The 27,569-nt window shown below is 41.2% G+C and overlaps 3 protein-coding genes across 5 annotated transcripts; all 3 read left to right on the top strand.

Moving 5' to 3' along the window:
- The first annotated feature begins 26 nt into the window (after positions 1–26).
- On the top strand, positions 27–19,306 carry LOC100839519 (DNA-directed RNA polymerase III subunit 2). Of its 3 annotated transcripts, XM_003570538.4 has the most exons (37): positions 30–285; positions 800–921; positions 1,010–1,102; positions 2,104–2,170; positions 2,318–2,408; positions 2,517–2,569; positions 2,904–2,968; positions 3,405–3,510; positions 4,544–4,654; positions 4,791–4,850; positions 5,996–6,025; positions 6,285–6,335; positions 6,413–6,511; positions 9,316–9,375; positions 9,452–9,541; positions 10,407–10,511; positions 10,602–10,712; positions 10,790–10,906; positions 11,561–11,677; positions 11,762–11,842; positions 12,187–12,291; positions 12,365–12,445; positions 12,518–12,664; positions 12,745–12,789; positions 13,038–13,115; positions 13,205–13,344; positions 13,467–13,569; positions 14,097–14,215; positions 14,338–14,473; positions 14,552–14,682; positions 16,023–16,148; positions 16,249–16,304; positions 17,163–17,233; positions 17,717–17,801; positions 17,912–18,015; positions 18,357–18,485; positions 18,802–19,306. In XM_003570538.4, exons 1-37 carry the CDS (start codon positions 145–147, stop codon positions 18,850–18,852), a joined length of 3,477 nt encoding a protein of 1,158 aa, XP_003570586.1. In that variant the 5' UTR covers positions 30–144; the 3' UTR covers positions 18,853–19,306. The 3 variants fall into 3 exon arrangements, with proteins under 3 accessions (XP_024317552.1, XP_003570586.1, XP_024317551.1); XM_024461783.1 differs by lacking the exons at positions 30–285; positions 800–921; positions 1,010–1,102; positions 2,104–2,170; positions 2,318–2,408 and having other exon boundaries at positions 2,904–2,967; positions 3,403–3,510; XM_024461784.1 differs by lacking the exons at positions 14,338–14,473; positions 14,552–14,682; positions 16,023–16,148; ... (4 more) ...; positions 18,357–18,485; positions 18,802–19,306 and having other exon boundaries at positions 27–285; positions 14,081–14,216.
- Positions 19,307–20,708: 1,402 nt separating this feature from the next.
- LOC100831250 (RING-H2 finger protein ATL56) lies at positions 20,709–21,973 on the top strand. The gene has a single exon (XM_003570963.4). It carries the CDS (start codon positions 20,895–20,897, stop codon positions 21,450–21,452), a length of 558 nt encoding a protein of 185 aa, XP_003571011.1. The 5' UTR covers positions 20,709–20,894; the 3' UTR covers positions 21,453–21,973.
- A 2,309-nt stretch (positions 21,974–24,282) lies between these two features.
- On the top strand, positions 24,283–27,490 carry LOC100835331 (protein CYPRO4). Its single transcript, XM_003570524.4, has 2 exons — positions 24,283–26,085; positions 26,920–27,490. The coding sequence occupies exons 1-2, from the start codon at positions 24,424–24,426 to the stop codon at positions 27,199–27,201; spliced, it is 1,944 nt and encodes a 647-aa protein (XP_003570572.1). The 5' UTR covers positions 24,283–24,423; the 3' UTR covers positions 27,202–27,490.
- The last annotated feature ends 79 nt before the right edge of the window (positions 27,491–27,569 follow it).

Here is a 27,569-nt window from a genome sequence, read left to right as displayed (position 1 = left end):
CACCAGAAACAAACGGAACCCAAACTAGCAAACCCTCAGCCATCGCTCAAAAAAAAAAGAAGCAAAACCTCAGCCGCCCCGTTCTTCTTCTCCCCCCGACTCAGCGCCGCTAGGGCCGATTCGCTGCCATCGCTGTGAATCCCCATGCCCCCTGTCATGCCCGGCCCTGATGCCGTGGCGGCCGAGGGGGACCCGGACGCGCTGCCGGTGCCGACTTACCGGTCGTTGGCAGCGCCGGTCCGCAGGCCAGTCGACAAGTTCGAGCTCCTCCCTGCCTTCCTCAAGGTACCATCTGGAACTGGATTTTGTGTGCCGAGTTTCTGTCTGTGTCCATGGATTTTATTTAAGTTATTGCATGCTTATGATGATGTAGTTTAGCAACCCAGGTCATTTTTCTTCTTCTCGTAATGCCCTGATAGATTCACAGCACTCTCAGTTTAATAGAGTTATGTCTTATTCCTGTTTTCCACACATAACATTGGTTCTGTTCTCAATTGGTTTATTTGGTAATGCAAGGCCCACTTTCGTGGTAACCAGTAAGAGTACCAGTAGTTGGTATCCTCAATTTAGCCTAGAATCTAGATAATGCCTAACATTGCCTGAGTGCTCTTTGGTCTTTCTGCCCTAGTTTTAATCCATGGCTACTTGCAATTTGATTCACTTTGACTGAGCTACACTGCATAGGCTTGAGTTTCTCTTTGCTGCGTCTTCCCCTTTTTCAATGGGGGTGCCAACTACTCAATTTATTGTCGCATCCTGTTGATTCATTTGCTTTTATCCCTCGTCTTTATATCACTAGGTTAGAGGCCTTGTCAAGGAGCACATCGACTCGTTTAACTACTTCATCACCAAAGGAATCAAGAACATTGTCCAGGCAAACAACCGAATTGAGGCGCGCAGTGACCCATCCATTTATCTTAGGCATGTCACCATTCAATCCTACAGCCACTGTGATTTTTGTGTGTTTTAAGTGTTCCCTTATGTTTATTCTTTTGTTTTCTTGATGTAGGTACAAAGATATACGTGTCGGCGAGCCGTCAGTACAAGTAGATTTTAGAGTCGAGACTATCACACCACACTTTTGCCGCCTAACTGATCGGACGTAAGCTTGTCATTGCTTCACATCATTCTATCTGATCTAAATCTGTTCCTTCTGATCTAACTCTGTGCCTACAATTAACTGAGCATCACATACAAATCCACGTCAGTTAATTCGGGACGGAGGGAGTAGATCTATTTATTAGCTTAAAAAGTAGCAGGTTCTTCAAATAGTGTTTTCTTTGGTCAAACAGACAGCCTGCTAGGCCAAAAAGCTAGACAAATAGCTATATATGTACTCAGAATAAGCAAAGACTCACAATTGTTTGCCTGGCTTATCAAGATTGCCATTGTAGAGCTCTACCTTGAAATCGCTATGAAATGTTTATTTTCTGCCTACATAATTGAGTTTGTGAGCATGCATGATTGGGAACAACCTATATTGCTGAGCGGGGTGCCCTTTTTTATATGAGTTAGAATTTTTGAGGGTTTCTTTGGAAAGTAAGATTCTAAAAACACAATGAATAGGGGAAGCATAAGATTGAGATGTCATGTTGAATCCAATTGGAAACCAAAACAGATGTTACAAAACTGGCTCTTTTGATGCTCCACACGGATTTAGCACGAATTTGACAAGCAAGAATGTTCATGCTAGACACAGAATAATTTTTCAGCGACGTCCAGGCTCATGTTAGAGTTCCTCCAATATTCCTATGGACTTTGCCAATTGCCATTCCATAGGAGTGTCACAGGCTTCCTGCAATCTCATTCTTATGATCCAAAGGGCTTCTGGGAATATTTTCTACAGATTGAGAGTACAGAGTTCTTTTGGAAACCTTCCAATGCAAAAGGGGATCTATGTTGGAAAAGGAAGAAGTCCAATGCCTAATATTTCAGAGGACATAACAGTTGCACAATGTGATTTTTCTATTTGATTTATCAAAACCATTTTTTATTGTAGCATAGTAGCATTGATTTTTCCAGACTTCTTTTGCGTTTCACAAATTTAATGTTACCTATTATCAGTTGTTGTGCTTGCCCAACATGTTCCTTCTCTTTCTTCAGCTATTCTGCTCCTGTGATAGTTGATATCGAGTACACTGTAGGAAAGACACATGTGGTGCACAGGAAGGTAACCCATCTAATATCTGGTTGAAAAACCCCTCCGTCCATCCCACAAAAGAATGTTTACTTATTCTGCATGCAGATATGATATGCCAACTCTAGACTGACTTTGTGGCAAAGAATCTTAGCCTCTTGTTTGTTTTTACTTCTCCAGCCAAACTTCATCATCGGGTACATGCCTATTATGCTTAGAAGTTACGCTTGTGTTCTGAATGGAAAGGATGAAGCTGAGCTAGCAAGATATGGTTAGCCTTTTTATTATCCTCCCTTTCACCTATCTTTTTAATCTTTTTAGATGAAATTGCTGTCTTACCTTTCTGGTTATGTTAATAATTTCACTATTCTGCGTTTAGGTGAGTGCCCTCTTGATCCTGGTGGTTACTTCGTTGTGAAAGGAAATGAAAAGGTAACTAAAGAATTTATGGAATTTCCAATCTGTCCTGCTGTTTTGTACTCTACTTTTGATGTTCACAAGTATTCCCTGTTGCCACGACCTACTTGATGCTAAAAGTCATAATGCTACTGTTTAGTGTGATGCTAAAAGTAACCCTCCGATCCAAATTAATTGTCGCAGATTTCTCTACACACACATGTATCTAGACACATTTCAGTGTGTGCCTACATGCCTATCTAGACAAAGTTGTTAACAATTAATTTGGATCGGAGGGAGTAATTCTAATGCTAAGTGCTTCTTTTTGGTACACAAGTTCCTGAGGGTCTTTATGTTCTTTGATTTTCAGGTCATCCTAATACAAGAACAGCTATCGAAGAATCGTATTATTATTGATACTGATAATAAAAAAAGGTATTTTATCTTCTGTTTTGAAATTTATAATAGTATTAGTAACCAGAGATATTTATATTTTGAGGTTTTGACAACTGTTGGAATTTGTCAGTTTTTTTGCATAATAGTTGATTTATGTTCTCCCTTGTCAAATGTTGAGGCAAAGTATGTACATGAACTAACCATTTTTGAATTTCTGATTGACAAACACAAAAACCCGACCAAGGGATTGTCTGGATATTGCAACCATCATGATTAATACCATTAGCCCTTGAGTTCCGTATTAACTCATTGCTGAAGTTGCTTATTTTTGTGTACTTATGTGGACGTCATTTCATTTGTTGTTCATGTGGTTCTTTATGTTTTTTTTTCACTGTGCTACAATCCGGATATCCAATACGGGCTGCTTAGGATCCTATGCAAAATGACCTACTGACCCTCATTTTCTGTCCTGTAGGGTAATTGCATCTGTTACCAGCAGCACACATGAAGTAAAAAGCAAGACGGTAATTGTTATGGATAAAGAGAAGATTTATCTTCAGCTGAATCAATTCACTAAGCCGGTATGCATTTGGTACCCTGTTGTCCTACAAAAATTCCTTTCGTTTCATAATTTTCATAATATGGGACCTATCTTTTTAACATCCATTTAGTTCTTCAACTTCCCTGTTAAATCTTTTTGAATACTTTATGGTCATGACTGATATGATATAGATATGTTTTTCTTTTCTGCCACGGATTCACTCATAATAGCTATATTGAACAACTGGTTTTCTGTAAGTATGCAGCTATAAATATGCAGCTGTTTTGTTACATTGTTTGCTTACCTTACATTATGCACAACTAAAGCTAAGCAACAATGTGTGCGTGCTGCCGGCACGGTGGTGGGGGCTTAAGGCGTTACAAAGGTCATAGAATCTGTGCAAAGTTGAGTTGATATTATCAGGATTAATCATCTCCTTTAATAGGGTCGGAATTACCTGAGTCAAGGGGGAAAACGTATGCTTAATCGCACGCGGAGGTGCAGTTACGCGTGGAGCGCTGGCAAAACGCCTCACCTCTGCCATAGGCGAGTAGTTAAGCGGTGGGGGTGGGGGGCGAAAATAGGAGCGGGAGAATAGAGGAAAAGGGTTTGTCGTTGTCGCCGGCGGGATGCCATCAGCACGTGGCTGATGCTTGCCGCCGCTGCGGCTGGTGCTGTTCGTTGCCACCGCTGCTTGTGTGCTCACTGGCGGTTGTGAGTGAGGAAACCCTAACCATAATAAAGTAGTAGTTTGTGGGCCATAGTGCATGCTGGTACTTTCTCTCTTCTGTTTTTCTCCCGGGCCTTACTTTCTCTTTTCTTTTTTCCTCCTGGGCCTTAACTTCTCTGTTATTTCCTCGTATCTGAGCTAGTCGCTGGGTGGCAGCAAAATGCCCAGACACCGCCCAGCGCCTTCCTAAACCTTGATCAGAGTAGCCTTCTCTTTCCCGACGTACACCTACCATGTCCTTATAAATGCGAACAAGGGTCTTAGGTTCGTATAGACGGCTATACACTATCAAAGGATTAAATTGCTATTTCATGGCTCCGTTTCTGTGCATTGAATTATACAGATTCCTATTATAGTGGTTATGAAAGCTATGGGAATTCAAAGTGACCAAGAGATTGTACAAATGGTTGGAAGAGATCCAAGATATGGTGACCTTCTATATTTATCTATTCAGGTAATTCGTGTACTTTTATTTTGTTGATTTACCTTTTCTTAGTTATATTATTTGAGATCCTCTTACAAATTGTATTGTTGTTAGATCATTAGAATTATAACTCCTTTCAATTGCCAAATGTTTTTTGCTCTATTAGGAATGTGCTTCAGAGAGAATATATACACAACAGCAAGCTTTGCAGTACATGGATGACAAGGTGAAGCTTCAAACTTATGAGCATAACTTACTATCATCGTTCAATTAAACTTCCTGTCGCAGTAATAAATAGTGATGATGTGCATTCTAAGATTTGCAAGAGTAGATCCCTTCGATACAGAGTCATGCATTCTAAGGAGTGTTGGGCATTTGGCTGGAGATGTCTTTACTACTTTTCCAATAGCAGCCCCTGACACTTCTAGTCCTCTAGACTACTTTTCTAATAGGGGGAAATTGGCCACGAGACACCGTTATTTTCCGGCCTTTGCCAAAACACACCGCCGGATTGCGGCTTTGCCCAATACCATTACAATTTCATGGTCATTTGCCACAACACACTTCTTGGCCTAAAACGGAAAGTTTCGTTTTTTTCCACAATACCCCAGACCTAAATTTTAAACCTATGATTTTGTGGACCGTTATTATTTGACTTGTGGCTAAATGCTGACCAATTTTGTAATCAAATTACGTCCAAAGTCAACACTAACGTACTGCCTTTTGGGGCCAAAATTTCAATTATAGAATTTTTTTTGTTCAAAACCATCATCCTCCCAAGCAAAAGGCGTCATCCAGAGAAATAAAGAAGTCAAAACTTTCCGTTTTGGACTAGACGGTGTGTTATGGCAAATGACCACAAAATTGTAATGGTACTGAGCAAAGACACAATCTGGCGGTGTGTTTCGGCAAAGGCCAGAAAATAACGGTGTGCTGTGGCCAATTTTCCCTTTCTAATAGCATTCTACGCCACTTCAGGGCCTTTCTATTGTTCCAGGGAAATCACATCAGTTTTTCTTAATATGAAAATAATTTAATTATCCTATTTTTTAATGTCCAGTTTGGGGGTTGTGTATGTTATGTACAGAGGTGTGTGTGTGTGTGGGGGGGGGGGGGGAGGTGGGGTGTAGGTTGCTTTTACTCTTCACTCTATTACTAATGTGTTTGATTAGCAAACTAGCAAAAATTAAAACTACCAGGACATGGCATTCATCGCTTCTCTTCCATAGCTGAATCTTCTTTTGTGGTTTTTCATTTTGTTGAAACTTGAATCTGGGTCTGTCTAGTAAAAGCTAAATTACCTATTTTAGTTGCATATGTATATTGAACGTGGAATCTCTTCTGAACTTATACGGTATGCTATATTTGCAGGTGATGTTTCCTGGTCCAGGAAATGTGAAGGTAATTATGAACTGCAGCACATGTGTTGCTTTCTTTTAAAAAATGGCTTGTAATAAAAAATATTTTATAGTTTTTTTCCCAGATTTCTGTTCTCCAACTAAATTCTTGGGACTAGCAGAAAAGCTGATACTTGCATTTTTCTTAGTTGTCACACATTAAGTTGCTCCATCTGCTCCACGTGTCAAATCATAATTTGAAAATGGCACAGATAGTGATTCTTCTCTCTGAATTATCTAATGCCCCTCTCTCTCTCTCTCAGGAAGGTCGGTCAAAAACACTACTCCGTGATGTTTTTGTTGCACATGTCCCGGTGAGATAATGTTTTACCTAGGCTTTGCAGCCAGAATATTTTCTTTTTACTGACATGCATGCCAATCTCTCATGTAGGTTGAAAACGGGAACTTTCGAGAGAAGTGCATATACACTGCCGTAATGTTAAGGCGCATGTTGGACGCAATCCTGAATTCTGACACCTTTGACGACAAGGCAAGTCCAGAGCTGTCTGCTAAATACTTTAGTGAAATGGCTCCTATAATATACGAAAGTATTTTTTTGCCCCAACAGTGTTTTTTTTGGCTTCATATAAATCTCAGTCTGGGCCTAAAGAACTTACTTGTGTTTTAGAGTAATTAACTTGGATTTTGTACTTTAACCAGTTTTGACTCATTATACAAGATTTCGGGAATCAGTTTTTCAGGATACACTTGTGTGCTGATCACAGTCAGTTCAGACAGCTAGGCTAGTTTGATCTTAGAAAATCAAGGATTAACTTGTCCTATTTGTTTCATGGACATCATTCAATTTTGATTCCCGGTCTGTTTTTATGCATACCATAAGCACACATGTAATCTCAAAAGAAGCAGGCACCTTTTCACATGCCCATAGCAGGTGAACACATGTTATGCAAGTTTGACCAAATAAAGCCACTGTTTGGCTGATGGCCACAACTGTGGTGTGCCACACTTTTTTGGGCACCTGCCACTCTCTTATCCATAGTAGGTACACATATGTTGGGCAAGTCCGATCAAATACAACGACTGTTTGGTCATGGCCACAACTTTGGTGTGCTGCACTTTTTTTGGCACCTGGTGTGCCCACAGCTCTCTTATCCATGTTCTATTCACAAAGTACGGATGTCATTGTCGACCAATCATCACCAATATTCATGTTGATTTGCTACCCCGTGTTGTTGACTAGCAGGGAGTCTGATCAGGAGATTAAGAGTCCTTTAGGAAATAGTATCGTATCAGGTAATTCATATTAGGAGTTCATATTCTGTTAGGAAGTTCAAGGGTCCAATATATAATGATGCCATGTATCTAGGTTTTAGGCAAGCACAAAACAACCAATCTATCTGACTCCAAATATTCTCTCATCTAGCACATGTATACCCAATCCCTTGCAGCCGTGCCGTCTAGAAAACTCTGAGCCATCGTGGTTTCCATGATTGCACATAGCTACTCCCTCCAGGCCTCCATTCCTTAAAATAGAGCGTATTTTGTTTCCTTTGACCGAGCCTTTGACCAAAGATTACTCCATCAACGTGTGATTTATGTGATACAAATCATCACCGTAAACAAGTGCTTTTGAATACGAATGCAATGATATCAATTTTATTTCACAAAAACTATATATTAGTAGTCCAATAATTGGTCAAAGGCTCGGTCAAAGGAAACAAATACACCCTCTTTTTAGAACGGAGGCAGTATTAGTCTGCATTTGGTATGGCTCTTCCATAATTAGTTATTGACAATTTAAATTCTAATATGGTGCTTAATCGTATTAGACAAATGGTAAGAGGACAATCTAAATTGCAATTTCGCCAATCACAGGAGCTGCAGCAGGATCAACAAGGCCCTGTATAATTTTGGTTATCGTATAATATGCTTCGGAAAATCCAATATAACCTGCAACTATAGCGCATACATCTAATCTATGAATGCATCGAGATGCAAAGCCTTTTGTATTTTCTTGAAGAAACTATAGGTACATATACTCTCTCAGGTAACTTCAGCCTGGGGAAGGATCATAATCTACTGATAATCTTGGAACCAAACATGTCTTAGTTTTTACATGAGAATCAAATACTCGATCCGATCCATAATAAGTGTCTCAGACTTAGTACAACTTGATACTAAGTTAGTACAAAATCTGAGACACTTATTATGGATCGGAGGGAGTATGACAGTCTTACTAAACTCTGTTTTGTATTTACTGTGCATGGCCCGGTTATCCGGTTCTGACTAAACCTGGCTGTACAGAGTGACCTTCCTTGGTATTGTGATCTCTATGGGTACTAGCACAGTGCCCGTACTTTGCTACGGAATCGTCAAATAAGAAATTCTATACAATAGATAGACTATGGACCAATGCCATTAAAGCCTGACGATTAACTTTGCTGGATTTGAACTATGAACCCAACCTCGTGAAGATTGAAGAGCAGATGTAGCAGGAAGAGGTTGGAGAGAGGGAGTGTTAATTTTTTGCTTTTCCTACTCGTGGATTTGCATGGCCCAACTTGCTAATGGTGAGAAGAGGAGGGTTGTAATAAAGTGAATTGACGACCACCAACTCCAAACTTTATAATCTCTATGGGTATGTTTGGTTTGTGCCAAAAATTGCCCTACCAAAATTTGCCAACCATTGGCTGGCCAAAATATTGGACAGAGACTTGGCCCTTGTGTGGCTGAAAATTGGCAAGATTTGTGAAGGGACTGTGAGGTGGATTGGCAAGATTCCATAGGCAGCAAAACTTTTGGCAACCAACCAAGCAAAGACAAACCTCCACAGGCTGCCAAAATTTTGGTACGGCAAATATATGCACAGACCAAACATACCCTACATTAGTGCACTTTCAGATTGCACATCTGATCCATCATTGGGATTTGGGGCAACAAGTTACATCTTACATCTTTTTTTGCCTCTATCCAGCATTCATCCAATCACTTTATTTTGTGTTACAACGTATTCTTATTCTGTGATCTATTATTCACAGTGTGCATCCACAAAACTAAATTTATCACGAAAACATAATTGACTTTAAATATCTTAATATCCTAACGAAGTTGCTGTTCAAATAATATTTGTAAATAGAGAGATTTGAAACTCTAAAGAAACTTCCATTTGGTGATCTGGATGTAGTTCTATCAGTATTATTTTGGTCAATCTAGATAGAAGCAAGTAGCAGCATTCTTCAGTTTGGTATATGCATTTTAGACATGTGTGAATCATCTGGTACATAAAATTTACATGTTGCAACCATTTTTCTCATTTCTTGTTGATTGTTTCAGGATTATGTAGGGAACAAGAGGCTGGAGCTGTCTGGTCAACTAGTATCCTTGCTTTTCGAGGTGTTTATTTTCTCTTGCTATTTCAAAATCTTGTGCATTCTGTGATTGCCTTTCTTACGGTGCTTCTTTATTGAAGGATTTGTTCAAAACGATGAATTCCTTTGCTGTAGACCGTATGAACAAAAACAGTGACATGGCCCGTTCTAGTCCTTTGGATTTTAGCCAGGTAATGAGAATCTGTTTCATATTATGAACACTAATTTGATCCTCCCTTGGTGTTTTACTGCAGTCTGCCACGGTGTTACTGTAGTGTCACATTCGGACAGTGCACTGAATTATTGTTGCCCTATTTTACGTTGGATTGCTGTCTCTATGTAGTCCAATTTTATATAGCTGTTGCTGTGAGGTTATTTAATCTCGATGAGTTTACTAACCGAAGTATGTTATTTTTGGCAATCTTGCTAAGATTTTCAACTCCACAAATGGAAATGCCTTTGAAGCTACAAGCTTGTTAAGAAGGCACGCAAAATATTTTAAAATATGAAATGAATCTATTGTCATCTCTTGCGATGGGATTTTTATGCCCTTGTGGATTTCAGCCGGCTTTGTATGCACTGGAATTGAAAGTTCTGTTGGGTACAAATACACTGGTTCCAAGATGTGAATTGCTATGAGCCTATGACTTGCAAGCTAGAATAATTTGATCCCATATTTGGTTGTGTTTCTGTTCATGCATTACGCGTATTCGTGCAGTATTCAGTTTCTTTATATGTTCTATAGAGGTTGGATTTTGACACATGGTTACTACGTTTTCCTGAAATATCACGTTCACAAACTATGAAACTAGAGGTGTTTGTATACCCCTAACAAACCACAAATTGTGGCCCCGGCAGAGGTGACTGAAATAGTTTGTAATAAACAGCGTAGTTCTGTGAAACCGATTTGTGAAAGCAAGTTTCTATATAGTTTTGAAAGAAGATGTGTAGTTTGGAAAAGTTTACTCAATTCGTTTCAGATGCTCGGTTATGGTGTATATATATTACAAGAATTGCTGTAGTATCTTAGATATATGATTTTCTTCCTTTCTGCAGTTGATAATGCAGCAGGATCTCATAACCACTGGTCTGGAGAGAGCTATTTCCACGGGAAATTGGGACATTAAACGATTTAAGATGCATAGAAAAGGTGTATCACAGGTATCTACTCATTCAGATCTCTGAGGCTTGATTTATATTCTCTGTTCTACAGATTTTAGGAGTTTTAGTTTTTCTTCTACCTGTATGCAGGTTCTTTCTAGGTTATCCTACATGGCATCTTTAGGCTACATGACACGTATAACACCACAATTTGAGAAGACCCGGAAAACAAGCGGGCCGCGTGCTTTGCAGCCTAGTCAGGTGAGGAAAAAAGTGTTGTAATGTTTCCACTTAATAAAGATACAGGAAATATATGTAATATTCTTTCTTTGTAACAGTGGGGTATGCTTTGCCCTTGTGATACACCCGAAGGGGAAGCTTGCGGATTGACAAAAAATTTAGCTTTGTTGACTCATGTTACAACGGATCAAGAGGAGGGTCCACTGATGAATTTGGTTTGTTTTCTCCTAATTCAGCTATTTTTATTTCCTAAGGGAGGGCTCTGTTTGAGATTGCTGTAGCTTTCCAGAATTGTATCTACCACCTACCTGTACATATTCTACTTTCTTCACTTAAAGAAAAATCATTCTACAGTTTTCAACTGCTGGCTCTTTTTGAGATTGCGGTAGCTTTTCAGAATTGTATCTACCACCTGTACATGTTCCTTACTTTTCTTTGCTCAAAGAAAAATAATTCCACTATTTTCAACTGCTGGTTCTGTTTGAGATTACAGTAGGTTTTCAGAATTGTTTTTAATTTGTAAATATTATAACTACTAACTCGAATGCAAAATGTAAGTCCTTTAGGACATTCACATGGTCTTTAAGATGGTACTTTGACCATCAATTTCTGATCGGAGGTAGTGTTTGAATGAATCTATTGGGAGCTACAACAGGAAAATTATATGGGAATAAGTTATATAGTTTGACTAGGTTATACATCGCAGCACAACAGAACAACCACAAACTGCATGGGAACTGGTTGTGGTGCAAGCTCCTACCATGTTTTCTTTATTTATTTTCACTTACTTTCTTTACACTCATGGATATATAATGAAGTCCACTTGAGCAATTTTATATCTGCTATGTTCTGTTCATTCTTTACTGTAGTGTTATAGTCTAGGCGTGGAAAAATTATCACTTCTTTCTGGAGAGGAAATTCATGCACCAGGTTCATTTTTGGTCATGTTCAATGGATTAATATTGGGGAAACACAGACAGCCTCAGGTCTCTAATTCTTTCTAAAGCGTACATATAGCTTAAATTATTTCCATTTTTAATTCGCATTAAGCTATCTATGATGCTTTCCAGAGATTTGCTAAGTCTATGAGAACATTTCGTCAATCAGGAAAAATTGGAGAGTTTGTAAGCATTTTTGTAAACGAGAAGCAGGTATTGTTTCTTCTCTTGATTACTACTACTCCCTCTGATCCTAAATTGTTGTCGAAATATTACATGTATCTAGACGCCTTTTAAGAGTAGATACATCCATATTTGGGCAAATTTGAGACAAGAATTTAGGATCGGAGGGAGTAGCTTACAATGAAAATGATTTGTCATGCTAATGAATATTGTGGTCTGAAGTCTGAACTACTGATAATCAATAAAATGTATCTTGAGAACTTCGAAACTCTATTTAGGATGGTATTAATCAAAATCTTGTTAGTGAAACTTTTCACTGGTGGGTTTGATGGTAACCGCAGCGTCAACTGACCAAGGTATTTCTGTCATTATAGCATTGCATTCACATTGCCTCTGATGGTGGCCGTGTTTGTCGCCCACTTATAATTGCTGACAAGGGCAGGTCAAGGGTCAAAGAGCATCATATGAAAGAACTGAGGGTCAGCAATTTGTACGCTTTCTTGATCTCCTGTCATTTGTTTGATCTTTCTCACAACTGATTTCACCTTTTAGGATGGCGTTCGTTCATTCGATGATTTTCTGCGTGATGGGTTGATTGAATATCTTGATGTCAACGAGGAGAACAATGCATTGGTATATCATGATTCTTTTGTATTTTGGTGTGTGGTTTATTATTATTGTGATAAAATGTGCCGATTCAAACAGATAGCATTATATGAACATTTGGATCAAGATGATGTTCAAAGAAGCAGCATCACTCACATTGAAATAGAGCCAATGACCATATTAGGAGTTGTAGCTGGACTTATTCCTTATCCACACCATAATCAATCTCCACGTAACACTTATCAGGTAAGGATTGCTGGATATTCATTTGCTGATGTACATCTCAATAGTTTTTGGAAAACTTTTCTGACATTTCTCGTGTACAGTGTGCTATGGGTAAGCAAGCAATGGGAAATATTGCTTATAATCAGGTAAGAAGCAGGCCGAGTTCTCTTTTCACTGTTAAATGTCATTTGCCTCGCATAAATGTTAATAGAATGGCCTGTTGTAGCTGGCGCATGCATCCAGGCCATCCAAAGGCATCTTACCACATGCCTGGATAAAATTAATTTTCATTCCATCATATCTGACCTAAGATGTTGTGATCCTCGTGTTCTGCCTCGCTCTAAGCTTCCTTCCTATTGGTGGGAACTAACATTTCTTTGGATATCTTTTGTAGTTGTTCCGAGCAGACTCTCTACTCTATTTACTTGTGTATGCACAGCGTCCTCTGCTTACAACAAAAACAATTGAGTTGGTTTGTCCCCCTCTCTACCCCCCCATGTCGCACAAACAGATACCCTCTTATTTTTCATGCAACAAATACTTCACTGCAAATATTTTCAGGTGGGATACGATAAGCTTGGGGCTGGGCAGAATGCAACTGTTGCTGTCATGAGTTACAGTGGATATGATATTGAAGATGCAATCGTAATGAACAAATCATCCCTTGATCGAGGTTTTGGTCGTTGCATAGCAATGAAAAAGTAATTTCACCTTTCATAGCTGTTTAATTTGCTCTGCCTGAAATACTTAAGGACCATGTCATCAATGATGTTATTTTTTGTTTCTAACTTTCTATAGTTTAATTCTGGTTCTCATCCTGCAGGTACACTGTAACAACGGAGAAGTATGCAAATGGTACTATATCAGATAGGATTGCTAAACCCCAAAGAGATAAAGATGGTGCTTTGATAAAGCAGAATATGCGGGTACAAATGTCTGATCATTGTTATTTATCTGAACTACTATAAACTCGACATTTTCCTCCATAGGATGCTTTGTTAAACTTAATTTACAGTCAGCAATACTAAAGCTCACTTCGAAACACACTGGGGGTGGGGGGTGTTAGGAAAATTTTGTAGGCAGTGAAGGTCCAATTCTTTCCAATTGAGCTATTTGGATTTTTTTAATTTAAAAATCATAAGTATCTCCATCCATCTGTCTTTATCTTTCATTGACATGACATCGTTGGTGTGTTACTCCCTTGATAATTTTGACTTTTAAGTATAAATTTTGAGATTTGTTTGACTCTTTTTTTAGTAACTGCAAAATGAATGGTAAACAGAGCCAAACTGGTGGCAGTTGTTTATTGTTTTTGTTTGCTGTGCTTGTTATGAGTGGTAGGACCAAAAGGGGTTGGTCAGTCAGTCCTAAACTGGTTAGATTTATTTTTATCTTAATTCTGTCAATTTTACAAACACTTTCTAATAGCTTTAACAGTGAACCTTTTTGACAGGCATTGGATGAAGATGGGTTTGTTGCACCTGGTCAAATAATCCGTAATCATGATATCTATGTGAACAAGCAAACACCTAAGGCTATCCCGAAAACTCCTGGTACTACATTAACTGATAGGTGGGTATTCTTATGTTTCTGTGATTATTTTTTTGTCATATTCCATCTTCTATTCATTGGCTCAAAATGTTTGGTTTTGAAGAATGTTGTATGTGCTTTATTGATGAAATTTTCTTATCCAGGGACTATAAGGACTCACCCGCTGTTTACAAAGGTGTCGATGGTGAGACAACCGTTGTAGATCGTGTAATGCTTTGTTCGGATACAAATGACAAATTAACCATTAAGTGTATCATCCGTCACACTAGGCGGCCAGAGGTAAGGCACATTCTGTGATTCCCTTGATTTCAACTGCAGAAAGTTGAACATAAATTTGTATTCATGTTTGTGACCCAGGTTGGTGACAAGTTTAGTAGCAGACATGGACAGAAAGGTGTTTGTGGCACCATTGTTCAGCAGGAAGACTTCCCCTTCTCCGAGAGAGGAATATGCCCTGATTTAATTATGAATCCGCACGGATTTCCAAGGTTTTATATCGCCTTTGGTTATATTCTATATTTATTTCATTGTTTTCTTAATTTCCTTAACCTAGCATGTCATTTAATCCATCTGTGTGTAGTGACCTCCATCTCTAGCATGTTTCTGAATAGAGTGGCTTTGTTTTTTCAAGCTGGAACCACTTAACAGGGAAATTTTATTCATGTCGTGTACTGATATTCAACTCTGCCTGATCTAATGTGGAAAATATGTCAGTTTGTCGAGTTTTAGTTCGAGAGAATCCACGTTTTGAGAGAACATGCAGAAGCTTTTATATCTTTTCGTTAAGCGGAAAAGCGAGTCAACATGTCTTGGCATTGTTATCTCCTTCCACTGCTTCATGCCATGTCTTTGAAAATGTTACCAAACTTTTGTCATGGTTCCACATGCAAGGAAATGGAGAAGGTGGTGGACAGACCGTCAGCACCAATTGACATGTTTATAGGAGCGAAGATAAATTGATTGGATAATTACCCTGATCTTTGAAGTTGTGATTGTTCCAAAAGGCTTATTACAGTGATCTTGTCTTCCAGTTCACGTGTACCAACCCTGGAGTGTTATATGCATATTCTCATGTGAATGCTAAATAGCAATTACATGTTTAAATTCTTGTAGCTTGGTAGTTAGCTATACAAGCTAAATGCATGTTCTTGCTCTGATTTTTTTTGGCATGATTTGCTCAAATGCTCGTGTGCCCTAACAACTCAAAACATACGCCAATCCAATCAAAAGATCGTGGTACTTATATTTACTACATAGGATGGGTGACAATTATGGTGATTTCCTTGCAATCTAGGGAATAGTTTCGGTGAAATGAACGGACGACCACAAACTCAAATCTTTATAAGAGCAGTAATTTACTGCGTTGCTGAGTTTGCATTACAAATACATGTCATTTTAGAATCCGTGTTAGTCAAACATTTTCAAGTTTAACTATCAATATAGACAATGTGCCAACATCAAAGACACCAAATTGATAATACTATGTCCATCATGAAATATGCTTTCATTATATATACTTATTTTTATTCGAGATACATATGTTGATATAAATTGACATCGAAGTGTACCTTTGGAGTCAATGTCAGAGAGTGATGGTGTCAGGCCTACCATCGCAGGTTGTGAGAGCCATTATGAGTATAAAATAGGGAGTCTTTGTGTGTACCGGACCTCTAAACTCTTGTAACCAAGGTTTTTGCTCTTCCTCTTAAGGAAAAGATGCGCAAAGGGTTGTTTGTATGATCTCTAAAACTGTCCTGTGACATGGAGGGAGTTATATTTTGTGTGGTATTGTTTCTCCAGCCTGACATACTGTTGTTTTGGTCACCAGCCGTATGACGATAGGTAAAATGATTGAACTTCTTGGGGGGAAGGCTGGCGTTTCTTGTGGTCGATTCCATTATGGCAGTGCATTTGGTGAATCAAGTGGCAACGCTGATCACGTTGACGACATAAGGTATGCTTCTATCATGTAGCACTGTAGTTTTTTTTGCAAAAAGTTATTTAAAAAACCAAGTTACAATTAATCTTCAACATTATTGTTCTTTGCATACCAGCCATACTCTTGTCAAGCACGGCTTCAGCTATAATGGAAAAGATTTCTTGTACTCAGGTGTGTTCTTAGTGTCAAGTTAATTTGCAGAGAAACTTCAAATTTTCAAATTATCCCAACTCTTTATTTCCTGATCCCCACTTAATCTAAAAACAACTGTGCTGCAGCTAATATGCTAATAAAGTAAGACGATTGCGAACTCCATTCAATTTTCATTCAGTTGATGTCAACTTTTCTATGAATGATTTTTTTGATCTACGTGTGTAGTAGAAGTACAGATTATGTAACTTAGATCTCAAATAACCAAAAAGAACAGTGATGATTATGGTACAAATAACTTTCATGCAGCAGGTTTGCCCGCTTTTAGTCAACCTGGTCACTGTTGATTTCCTGAAACTGACTGGTTTTTATATGCAATGTACCTGAGATGTGTACAATTCTATCTTATTAGATATATCCTTCATAGCGAAGTTAATTTTACAAAGAAAAACTGGTCGAATGTCCTGTTTTTGTTCGGTTATGACAAACTGGTTGTGCAATGTTTTTTGTGCTGAAAACGGATTTCTGGACCCTCCTGACCACAAAAGAAGTTTACCATATTCTTCCAAAATTTTCAATTTCTTCCCATTCTTTCCTTGGCGTGCGAGTATTGTATAGTGATAAAAGTGTGTAAATTGTATACAACACAAAGAGCATCTAAACCTAAGAAATCTGAACATTTTTTTTGAGGAATCTGAACATGATGTGCCATTCTTCAATTTCTTAACTATCATTCTGTTCTGGTAACTGAAAGTATGTGGCACTAAATACGCAAATTTCTCATTGTGTTATTTTGTGGGATGTTCTTCAGCAAGGTGCGGGTCACAACCACCTGTCCCTGCGTGGTCTTAGAGCTGTTTTTTATTTCTTTCATTTCAGGCATTTTAGGTCATCCTCTTGAGGCATATATCTTCATGGGGCCAATCTACTACCAGAAACTGAAGCACATGGTAGGCATAGTCTTGTTTCTTCCATTTTTTGGGCCTTAACGGAGGCTTTGTTTTCTGTTGCATCTATTTGTATAGCATGCTTTGTTGTGTTAATTATGATTAATAAAAGGATTGATGATTAAAATTATACTGTCTCTTGTGTACAGCTACCTTGTTAATATTTCTCGTTTTACTAAAATGTCTACTGTCAGGGCCTCCCCTACAGTTCTCCTTCTAGCTGCTTGAACCGTTCTCTTTTCCACTAAGGCATGCACACTGGCTTACTATTGTAGTTCATAGTGTAGCGTGGTGGTTAACAGCATTCTAGTGCACCTTGCACTGCATGATACAGCAATTGGTTGTAAGCTGTTAGCAGGCCTGACTAACGCCTTTTCAATCTTCAAATTGTACATAGAACTTATAGTTGTTTTGGCTCCTATCATGTCATCTCAGTTTGCTTTTGATTGCATTGTGATTCTGTAAATAATTGCTTGAATTCTCCAGGTTCTTGATAAGATGCATGCTCGAGCTAGTGGACCGCGAGTACTACTGACCAGGCAACCTACTGAAGGGAGAAGTCGCGATGGAGGTTTAAATCTTCACTGCATTGATATATGCTGGAAGAAAATGGCAATGCAGCCTAGTACTTTCTATTCTTAAAAATCTTAGTCCCCGTCATTGATATATATTCTTTCATAGGCCTGCGTCTTGGTGAGATGGAGCGTGATTGTTTAATTGCATACGGTGCTAGCATGCTAATCTTTGAGCGTCTCCTACTATCAAGTGATCCATATCAAGTCCAGGTAATCTTTGAAGTTGTTTGCGATTCTCCCAGTTGGCTGGAATCATTCAAGGAGCATCCATGTTTTTGTAGCATCAGTACTGCAACTAAACCTGCCAGCCCTTGTCACTCAATCAATTCTCATGGGTGAATGGTTAACAACCCACGGAACTAGCTATTACATCTAGTTGAACTGTAAAGAACACACTTGACTAGCTGTTGTCAAGTGTCCCATGTTTAGTTCTTTCTTGATGTGGTTGGTCGATTTAACCATAATCAACAGGGAACATTTATGCCAGTACGTCCTTCTATTTCTTGGTAATTCGGGCAGCCTCCCCTTATTTTGTTGTTCATGTTATCCAGGTTTGCAGAAAATGTGGTTTGTTAGGCTACTACAATTATAAACTGAAGACTTCCTTCTGCTCAATGTGCAAAAATGGAGAAAACATGGCCAAGATGAGGATGCCATATGCTTGCAAGCTTTTGTTTCAGGTACTGAAAAAGAGGGCACTGAAAATGGGTTCTTTAATCATGCTGCTTAATTGCTTTACTGAGATTCTGCATTTGATGAATTACAGTTTGCACCTTGTCAAGGACTTAAAAATTAAGTGCTTCCTTGACTTTTGCTGCTCAGATATTCGTAAAAGTATTTATGGGTTTGCCTATTGTTTGTTCAGTTGGATCTTGTGCATCTGAAGAATCATATTAATATTATCCACACTACACATTACTGCTTTTAACTTTTAACTCCTGCACCCAATAGATCTGACTTGGATTTCTTGTTTTGTTCGGTGTTCTCTTTTTTCAGGAATTGCAATCGATGAACGTTGTCCCACGCTTAAAATTGACGGAAGGATAACTTAAAACTTTATAAAGGAACAACTGTTGACATGATCTAGGACTGTGGAAGCCTCTGAGATGGGAATCTCCATTTTCTTGGCAGATTCCTGCAGCAGCAACACACCGCCCAGGGAAGCTGTCCTTTGGACGACCATGGAATAGCTGTACAGCGCTTGTTATGCAAGGCTTGATGTGTTTCTATAGTTTGTTGGCATAGTCTCTGCATAGAAACGATCTGATAGATTCGTAGTTCTCATGTAAAGATGGCATAGCTGTTACCTTTTTTTTTTCTGGACAGTGATAGTTAATACGTAGTAATACATTTTACATGGTGTTTTTCAGCCTACATTAAGAGTTTTTTTTTCCGAGGAGAGCGATGGGATGTGTTGTCACATAGTATTGCCTGTGTTCTAAACTGTCTAACTCAAGCTTAGTTAGTCCAAAGGTCAGTATAATTCGTAGAGCTTTTAGCATGTTTTTAATGGTGGTTGATACTAAATTTGTTCTCTTCTTTTTTCAATATGTTTTCTTTTTTACTTATTCATTTTTTTTATGGACTCACATGTCATCTTCTTTTCTATCTTGATATCCGTGTAGTTCTTGTGACTTCTTCAAATTACCACTACTTAGTTGCGGTATTCATCTCTCCTCCATTGACCACTGTCTTCTTGCTACCCGTGCAGTACCTCTTGCTACCTAGTGTCTTGATTTCCAGGCTTTTTTTCATGATGGTTCTTCGTTTTGTGAGTCCAGATCATGCAATCACTGCCCGTGCACCATTGGGGACTATTTTTTTAAGGAAAGATGACAGGACTTCTGCCATTTGTTAGAGAAGAAATAGAGTACAACAATTACCAGAAAAAAAAAATCCCCATACAAGAGATAAAAACTACTCGCTATCAGAAATTACAACTTGTAACCGTGGCAAAGTAATCCGCTTAAACGTGTTAAGCTCCTTGTGAATAATATGGGTCATTTCATCAGTGTTTTCATCTCATTTGAGAAGCTGTGTAAGTTTATTTCTTTCCAAACATTCCAAATCGTGTAGATGAGGTGCCCATGCATGTCTGGATTCATCTCTTTAGGGATTTGTGCTTTGTCAACATCCCCACCACAGAGGGCTATTGTAAGGAAGAAAGTTTGCGATGGCTACGTGATGAAGCCAATATTTCTTGGTCTGTGGTCGCGTCCGGCCTTCTTCTCCCCTGTTTGGCATGAGAGGGAGGCCTTTTCTCCTCACAGAATGTGTATTATCTCTCTTTCCCCTTTAAGTAATCCAGATCTGAGCCTCTTTTTGCTCCTCATGTCCACTCTTGTTCCTCCGTACCTGCTCATTTGGTCGTTTCCATGGAGTTGGATGGGGAGATGCAGGAGGAATGTTTCTTGATCGATATAGGAGACTTTTGGTTTCGAAGCCGGCTTCAATTTCAAAATATAAAGTCTGTACATTTTGTTCACTATCAACCCTTCTAAAGTTTGATCAAATTTTGACGGCGCTTTATATTTCAGGACCGAGGGAATAGCAATCATCTTCTAGGTTGGTAGGTCTTTGCAAAGTCCGGTTTGCCGGCGTTTAGAGGCTTGCCAGGTTCTATCGATCATTGTCAACTAAACCTAGTAAAGTGTCACTTGTTATTCTTCAGGATTGCAGATGCGTGAAAAAAAAATGAGCTTAGTCAATCACTACCGTCTTCTTCCCTCATAATCTCGGTGGGGTCGCCGTCGCCGAGTTAGGCTGAGCAGTGCGGCGAACGCGGAAGACAGATATAGCATCAACCTGTCCACGTTTTTCTTTGACCAGTTTGGCCGTTTGGGCATGTGAAGTGAACGAGTATTGTTTACGCGTTACCAAACCGCCAGAAACGCACGCCGAACGGTGCTAATCTAAAAACAGACCCGGCATCCTTTGCCGGTGCCGTGCGTCCAAATTCCAGTTCCCAATTCCCAAAAATATCCTCCTCCCACCGAATTTCCCCAACCCCAGCCCGCGGACCCGTCCTGGCCCGACAGCCAAGCCAAAGCCAAAACCAAGCCGAAGACGTCGCTGCCGCCGCGGAACCAATGGCTCCGCCCGCCGCCGCCGGCGGGCCCTCGGCCTCCTCCTCCGGCGCGCCGGAGGCTCCCCACCATCGGGACGTCGCCAAGCGCGGCCGCCGCGCGGGCGCCGGGGCGCGCCTCCTCTCCCTGGGCGTGCAGGCGGCCGTGATGGCCGCCGCGCTCGCGCTCTTCCTCCTCTTCGCCGCGGCCGCGGCCGTCTTCCTGCTCTCGCTCCTCGTCTCCGCGCGCGCCTTCCGACACCACGGAAGCCGGTACCGCGTGCCGCCCGACGCCAGCGCCTCCTCTTCCCCTCCGCCGCCGCTGCTCCCCAGCGTCGGCCTCTCGACCGCCGACCTCCGCCTCCTCCCCTGCTTCGCCTACTCCTCGTGCGACGCTTCCTCCACCTCCTCCTCCTCGCCGCGGCTCTGCGCCGTCTGCCTCGAGACCGCGCGCGCCGGCGAGCGGTGGCGCGCTCTGCCCGCCTGCGGCCACGCCTTCCACGCTGCCTGCGTCGACCGGTGGCTCGTCAGGTCGCCCGCTTGCCCCGTATGCCGCGCCGCGGTCGCCGTCTCCGTCAGGTGATCGTGGATTCTCGGCATGAGGCAGCATCAAGACGCTGCCTTGGGGACGCATACCGGCGTGGCTCTGCGCCTGCAAGGGCTCTGTAAGGTTTGGTTCCCATCAGCTGTTCGACAAAATGCCTTCCCCGTCTTGCTGTGTAGTGGTAGCTGTAGGCTTTGTGTGGATCTTTCTGCTGTTGTAAAGCGAGGAGCAGAGAGAAGATGCATAAAAGTTTCTCGTTTGAGAATGTCAACTTTTTTTTCTAGTATTGTGGAGTTGATGCATGTTTCTTGTGTTGCCACTTGTGAATTGTAATGCATATGAGCATTCGTTTGCAGAAATATGGGGAGTTTGTTTAATGAATACTCACACCAATGCTCATATGCTAACAAATCGCAAGTATTAGCTTGCTTACATTCGATGTGAAGGTCTCGTGCTACAATTATAGTACAGTGATGCCAGGAACTCTAGATGAATCAGCTAGTGAAGTATCTGCCTAAGTAGAAACCTGAGGAGTATGCTATCCAAACAATTTGTTGCAAGCCCAAATTGCTCTGTTCTTATCCTTTTAGTTCCAGGTGCTAAATTGGTACCTGCTTTGTGGTGGATCCGGTTATGGGGACAGTGTGGCATATGTTTGGGCCCTGATCAGATTGGATATATTTTCTAGGGATATGTTTGGGCCCTTCCATAATGACATGAGGAGCAAACTCACTTCTTGACGTTGAAAGCTCTCCTCTTGTCTTGAACATGATATGGGTTATTCCTGAATTCTCAATGGAGAAGGAACTTTTCATAAGTTCATAACAACCTTTGTGGGCCTATAGATTCCAACTGCCTTGATTTTTAGGACCAATGAATTGAATGTTCTTTTGTTTGAAGAGAGCTGTCAGGAACCTTAAACTTGACATCATTTGCACTCATTTATGCATCTTGCTATATGGAACCAGCTATGGGGAACTTGAAGCTGGGCATTATTTTTGTTTCTCGTGATACCTTATGTGTTCTTTTCCCAATGAGCTAACAGCATTTATCAGATTAATTTTATGATGAACTCTACCGTAGCTAGCATGCAAGTCATCTTATCTGTTAATTTGGTTCAACTCGGGATGAATTAATTAATTGTCTAAGCCTTATCAATAAGTTCGATTTACGTCACTGTCACTCTGAGGCAATATCATGTCTTTTCAGTTTTGCTCTGTTGATGTCAACATCATTGATTACCAAATGTCCAAATCCATTCTCTTTACCTTCTTTTTTATTATCCTAGTAATATCTTCCTAACTCCATACCTGAACAGCATGCTTGATCCAAGCAGTTTGTTACAGGCCCTAGTTGTCTTGTTGTTCTTATCCTTTTAGTTCTAGGTGCTGAAGTGATACCTGTTTTGTGTTGGATTTTGCTTATGGGGATAATGTGGTGTGCGATGTAGCTTATGCGTGGATAGCTTTTCTAGGTAACAGAATCATATTTTTGGCCCTTCCTTGATCACATGAGGAAGTCATGTCTTCATGCATTGAAAGCTCTCCTCATATCTTCAAATTGATGTACTCCCTTCGGCCGGAATTATTTGTCGAAATATTACATGTGTCTAGACGTTTTTTAAACATAGAATACATCCATATTTGGGCAATTTTGAGACAAGTAATATGGGTAGGAGGGAGTAGGTTATTTCTGAATATTCAATAGAGAAGAACTTGTGGTGACCATCTTTGCCAGTCTTTATAGATTCCAACTCCTTTGGTTTTTAGGACCAATAAATTGAATGTCTTTTGTCTAAAGGCATCTAACAGGAACTTGAAACTTGACATCATTTACACTCATTTCTGCATATTGTTCAATATGGAACCATGCATGCGATAAAACTGAGCATCATCTGTGTTTCTACCCTGTATGTTCTATCCACAGCGGGAGTTATATTTCTGAACAGATTTTTTAGATTACTCTGTACGTGTTGAGTTAATCACAATTTATCAGATTTAATTTTATGATGAACTCTACCGTAAATAGTGAGTAAAGCCTCTTTATTCATCTGAAATCACGTGTCTTGTCACTGATAAGGCTTACTTCTTTATCTTCTTTGTGTTATCTTTTTTTTACATCGTAAAGCCTCTTTATTCATCTGAAATCACAGTTACATCTTTGATTAAAAGTGATACAAATGGAGGACTATGAAACCACGAATTTGCAGCGGACGATTTTGCCATATTTACTCAGGTACCTCCACTTATCTTGATTCAATCAACCAAAAAGTAAAAATAGCATCTTTGGTTGGTGATGATTTTATTTTAAGGATGGTCATGTTATTATAAGCCAAGCAATGAGTCAAAAAAGTTTGTTTAGGTTGGTACAATAGTACTTACCATACTTATCTCGGAACGACCCAAGATCTTCTTGTTTCTTTCTAAAATGCAACCCAGGGCGTTCTATGACACCAAACCGATGAACCGCTTGTGTTTTGCGTGGCTTGTTGAGAAGGACTGATGTGGATAATGGATCATGGCGAATGCCAGGAGCTTCCTAATCCCAATAGGTGCTCCCTTTGCGACCATGATCTTTATTTTTTGCCTTAGGGCAGGAGGGTTCTAGTGCCTCCATGGACTCTCTTTGTTCACAGTGTACGACCCATATTCCATTTTTTTTTACCTCTTTCTGACATCTCTTGTGGACAGCTGATGTCAATTTTCTGATTATGCGCTGTGAAAAATTCTTACTACCCGCTTGGATCGGACTAATTTGAAAAACGGATCCTTTGAAAAAGAAAAGAAAAGAAAGGCAAGTTTGAATCCGGGCGTGCCGTTTGATCTCCTTCACATTTCTCCCCCAACGTCTATTAGAAAAAACGGCTCCTTTAAAAGGAGGTTAAAAGAACTCGTCTTCTCCCAGATCTCTCCCCTCGACGCCCACGCTCCCCTCCGCTCCTCTCCCAAATTTCAAATTCCCACACTCCCCTTCCATTCTCGCCGAAACCCTAACTGCCGCAGCCGCCGCCATGGGGGGTTCGCACAGCCGGGAGGACCTCGACTTCTCCGACTCCGACGACGACGATTCCGCCTCCCGCGCCTCCGACGCCTCCTCCGACTTCTCCACCCCGCCCCCCGCCTCCGCCCCCAAAGCGGCCAGAGCGGCGGCGACACCCGCCTCCATCGACGCCATCGACAACCACCTCCGCAACCTCCACCTCAAGTACTCCGAGCCCATCTCCCCGAACCCTAGCCCCAACCCCAACCCCAGCGCCAACGCCGCCGCCCTCAATGCGGTCAAGCTGTACCTCCACATCGGCGGTTCCACCCCCTCCGCTCGCTGGATAACCTCCGACCGCCTGGCCGCCGCGTCTTTCGTCCGCTCCGGCGACTCCTCCGACCCCGACGACGACGACGAGCCCACCGGGCCGTGGTGCCTCGTCGTGGGTTCCAAGATACGGGCCAGGGTCGGGCCCGAGCTGCAGCTCAAGACGTTCCCCGCGCAGCGACGCGTAGACTTCGTCGCAGACGGTGTCTGGGCGCTCAAGTTCCTGCACGCTGATGGCTACGGCGATTTCAACGCCAAATATCAGAGCTGTCTCTTTGAGAACAGCTATGGCGTCGCTGCCACGGAGGAGGGCCGTGCCAAGGTATTCGGCAAGGATTTTGCTGCGTGGGTGCGCCCGGAGTGCGGGGATGAGTCCATATGGGAGGACGCGACTGATGCGTTCTCGCCAGGCCCCAAGGGCAGCCCGATGCCGTCACGGAGCCCGATGATGAGGCCTCTGATGGAGGATTTCAGGGAATTTGAAGAGCCTGTGGAGGAGGGTGGTGGTGGCATTCAGAGCCTTGCGCTAGGTGCACTGGATAACAGCTTCCTTGTTGGTGATTCAGGCATTCAGGTGGTGAAGAATTTTGAGCATGGGATACATGGCAAGGGTATCGGCGTGAAGATATCTGGAGGGGGCACAAACTTTACCACGCCAAAGAAAGCTCTTCTGATGCGGGCTGAGACAAACATGCTCTTGATGAGCCCAGCAACTGATGGGAAGCCACATGCTAAGGGAGTGCATCAACTTGACATTGAGACAGGGAAGGTGGTCTCCCAATGGAAGTTTGGGAAGGATGGAACAGAAATTAACATGAGGGATATCACGAATGATAGCAAGGGTGCTCAGATGGACCCATCGGAGTCCACCTTTTTGGGATTAGATGACAACCGATTGTGTCGGTGGGATATGAGGGACCGTCATGGAATTGTGCAGACCTTGGGAAGTTCAATGGAGTCCCCTGTATTGCAATGGACCCAGGGGCATCAGTTCTCCAGGGGTACAAACTTCCAGTGCTTTGCATCAACTGGTGATGGGTCAATTGTAGTTGGCTCATTGGATGGGAAAATCCGTTTGTACTCAAAGAGTTCTATGAGGATGGCGAAGACAGCCTTCCCAGGGCTCGGGTCACCAATTACTCATGTGGATGTGACTTACGATGGGAAGTGGATACTGGGGACAACTGATACATACCTTATTCTTATTTGCACAATTTTCATCGACAAGGATGGGAAGGAGAAGACTGGATTTGGTGGAAGGATGGGGAACAGGATTGCTGCCCCAAGATTGCTCAAGCTGAACCCCTTAGATGCTCATCTTGCTGGGAACAACAACAAATTCCGTGAGGGCAGGTTTTCATGGGTGAGTATATCTCACCACTTCTCCTATTGCAAATCCCTGTTCAAATTTACTTACTGTTGTACTATGTCAAGAGTTATTATGAATGTTAGTTTCTACTAATGACATGAAGTGAACTGATATCTGGTTATGTACATATTTGGTAACCATCTTGGCATATTGACAGTGTAGAGGTTTTTAAGCTGCATATGGCGCTAGGTTTGGCTTGTGGTTTTGGCTCATTTACTTGATGTCATTTATACTTATTGTCTATGAAATAGTACTGATCAGTGTCTTGGAGTTACATAGCAAGAGATGGCACATGCTACCTTTCTCTTGAGCCGTACCACACCTCCATTTTTGACACTAGCATATGGTTAAGGACCAGCATGCTGGTTTGTCTTATTCTAGAAAATGGAAATTTGTCAGCGCGGTTAAACCTAGATTGCATGCCTGGCAGAATAGTGTAGCTTCTGCAAAAGTGCAAATGCCATTGCACCTTTACTTTATCATCTAATCTTTTGGAGCTATTTTAACTAATAACTACTGACTGTCTAGGTTTCAGAATTTTGATAAACACATGTTGTAACATATTTGCGGTTTATTTATTGTTCAGATGTCATGTTTTGCTGCATAACCAGCTGTAGTTTCATGGTGCCTTTTTTGAGCTGCTTTTGGTCTTGAGTGAACTTGGTTACATTTGTTGATATATCACTGTAACATCTACTGCATCAGAATACCCTGCTTTGGAGTACCAGTCTTCAGTGGACTTGTTACATTGAGTTGATAAATAGATCATTGTTACATCTGTTGCATCTGTATCATCTGTATAGCGCTCAGCATCTGGTTATCACGCAGGTTACGGAGAATGGGAAGCAAGAAAGACACCTGGTCACAACCGTTGGGAAATACAGCGTGGTCTGGAACTTCCTTCAGGTGAAGAACAGCCACCACGAGTGCTACCAGCACCAGGAGGGGCTCAAGAGCTGCTACTGCTATAAGGTGATCCCCAAGGACGAGTCCATCGTCGCCAGCCGCTTCATGCACGAGAAGTACGCCGTGAGTGACTCCCCGGAGGCGCCGCTGGTTGTCGCCACGCCCATGAAGGTCACCTCCTTCAGCATATCAAGCAGGCACTAGCTCCGTGCCTGCTGCCTCTCATCTTTGCTCAGTTGAGTCGTTCGACGTGCTGTCATGTAACTCTTGACTAGCGGATTTGGAGTTTCAAGTGTGATGATGATGACTGTCTGGTCGTTGATTTTTAACTAGATTTATAATTCTATGGATTAGTGGTAGACATATCATACAACATTGGTGACTTGTACTAAGCCTTAACTTTTAACTCACATGTTGTATTTCCGTCAGAGTTTGTATGCTTCAAGGCAATACAGTACCCTATATTTTTAAATTCTTAGGTTGAGCATTTTCCTGTGCCATCCCTATAGTTATTAAATAGATTTGTGCTGCTGATTTAACTGGGTTAGTCTGCATTGACATGAAGTTCTCAC

The sequence above is a fragment of the Brachypodium distachyon genome, chromosome 3, assembly GCF_000005505.3.
Source record: "Brachypodium distachyon strain Bd21 chromosome 3, Brachypodium_distachyon_v3.0, whole genome shotgun sequence".
Taxonomy (NCBI): Eukaryota; Viridiplantae; Streptophyta; class Magnoliopsida; order Poales; family Poaceae; genus Brachypodium; species Brachypodium distachyon.
Note: the sequence above shows the minus strand (reverse complement) of the source record. Positions and strands in the feature narration are given on the sequence as shown.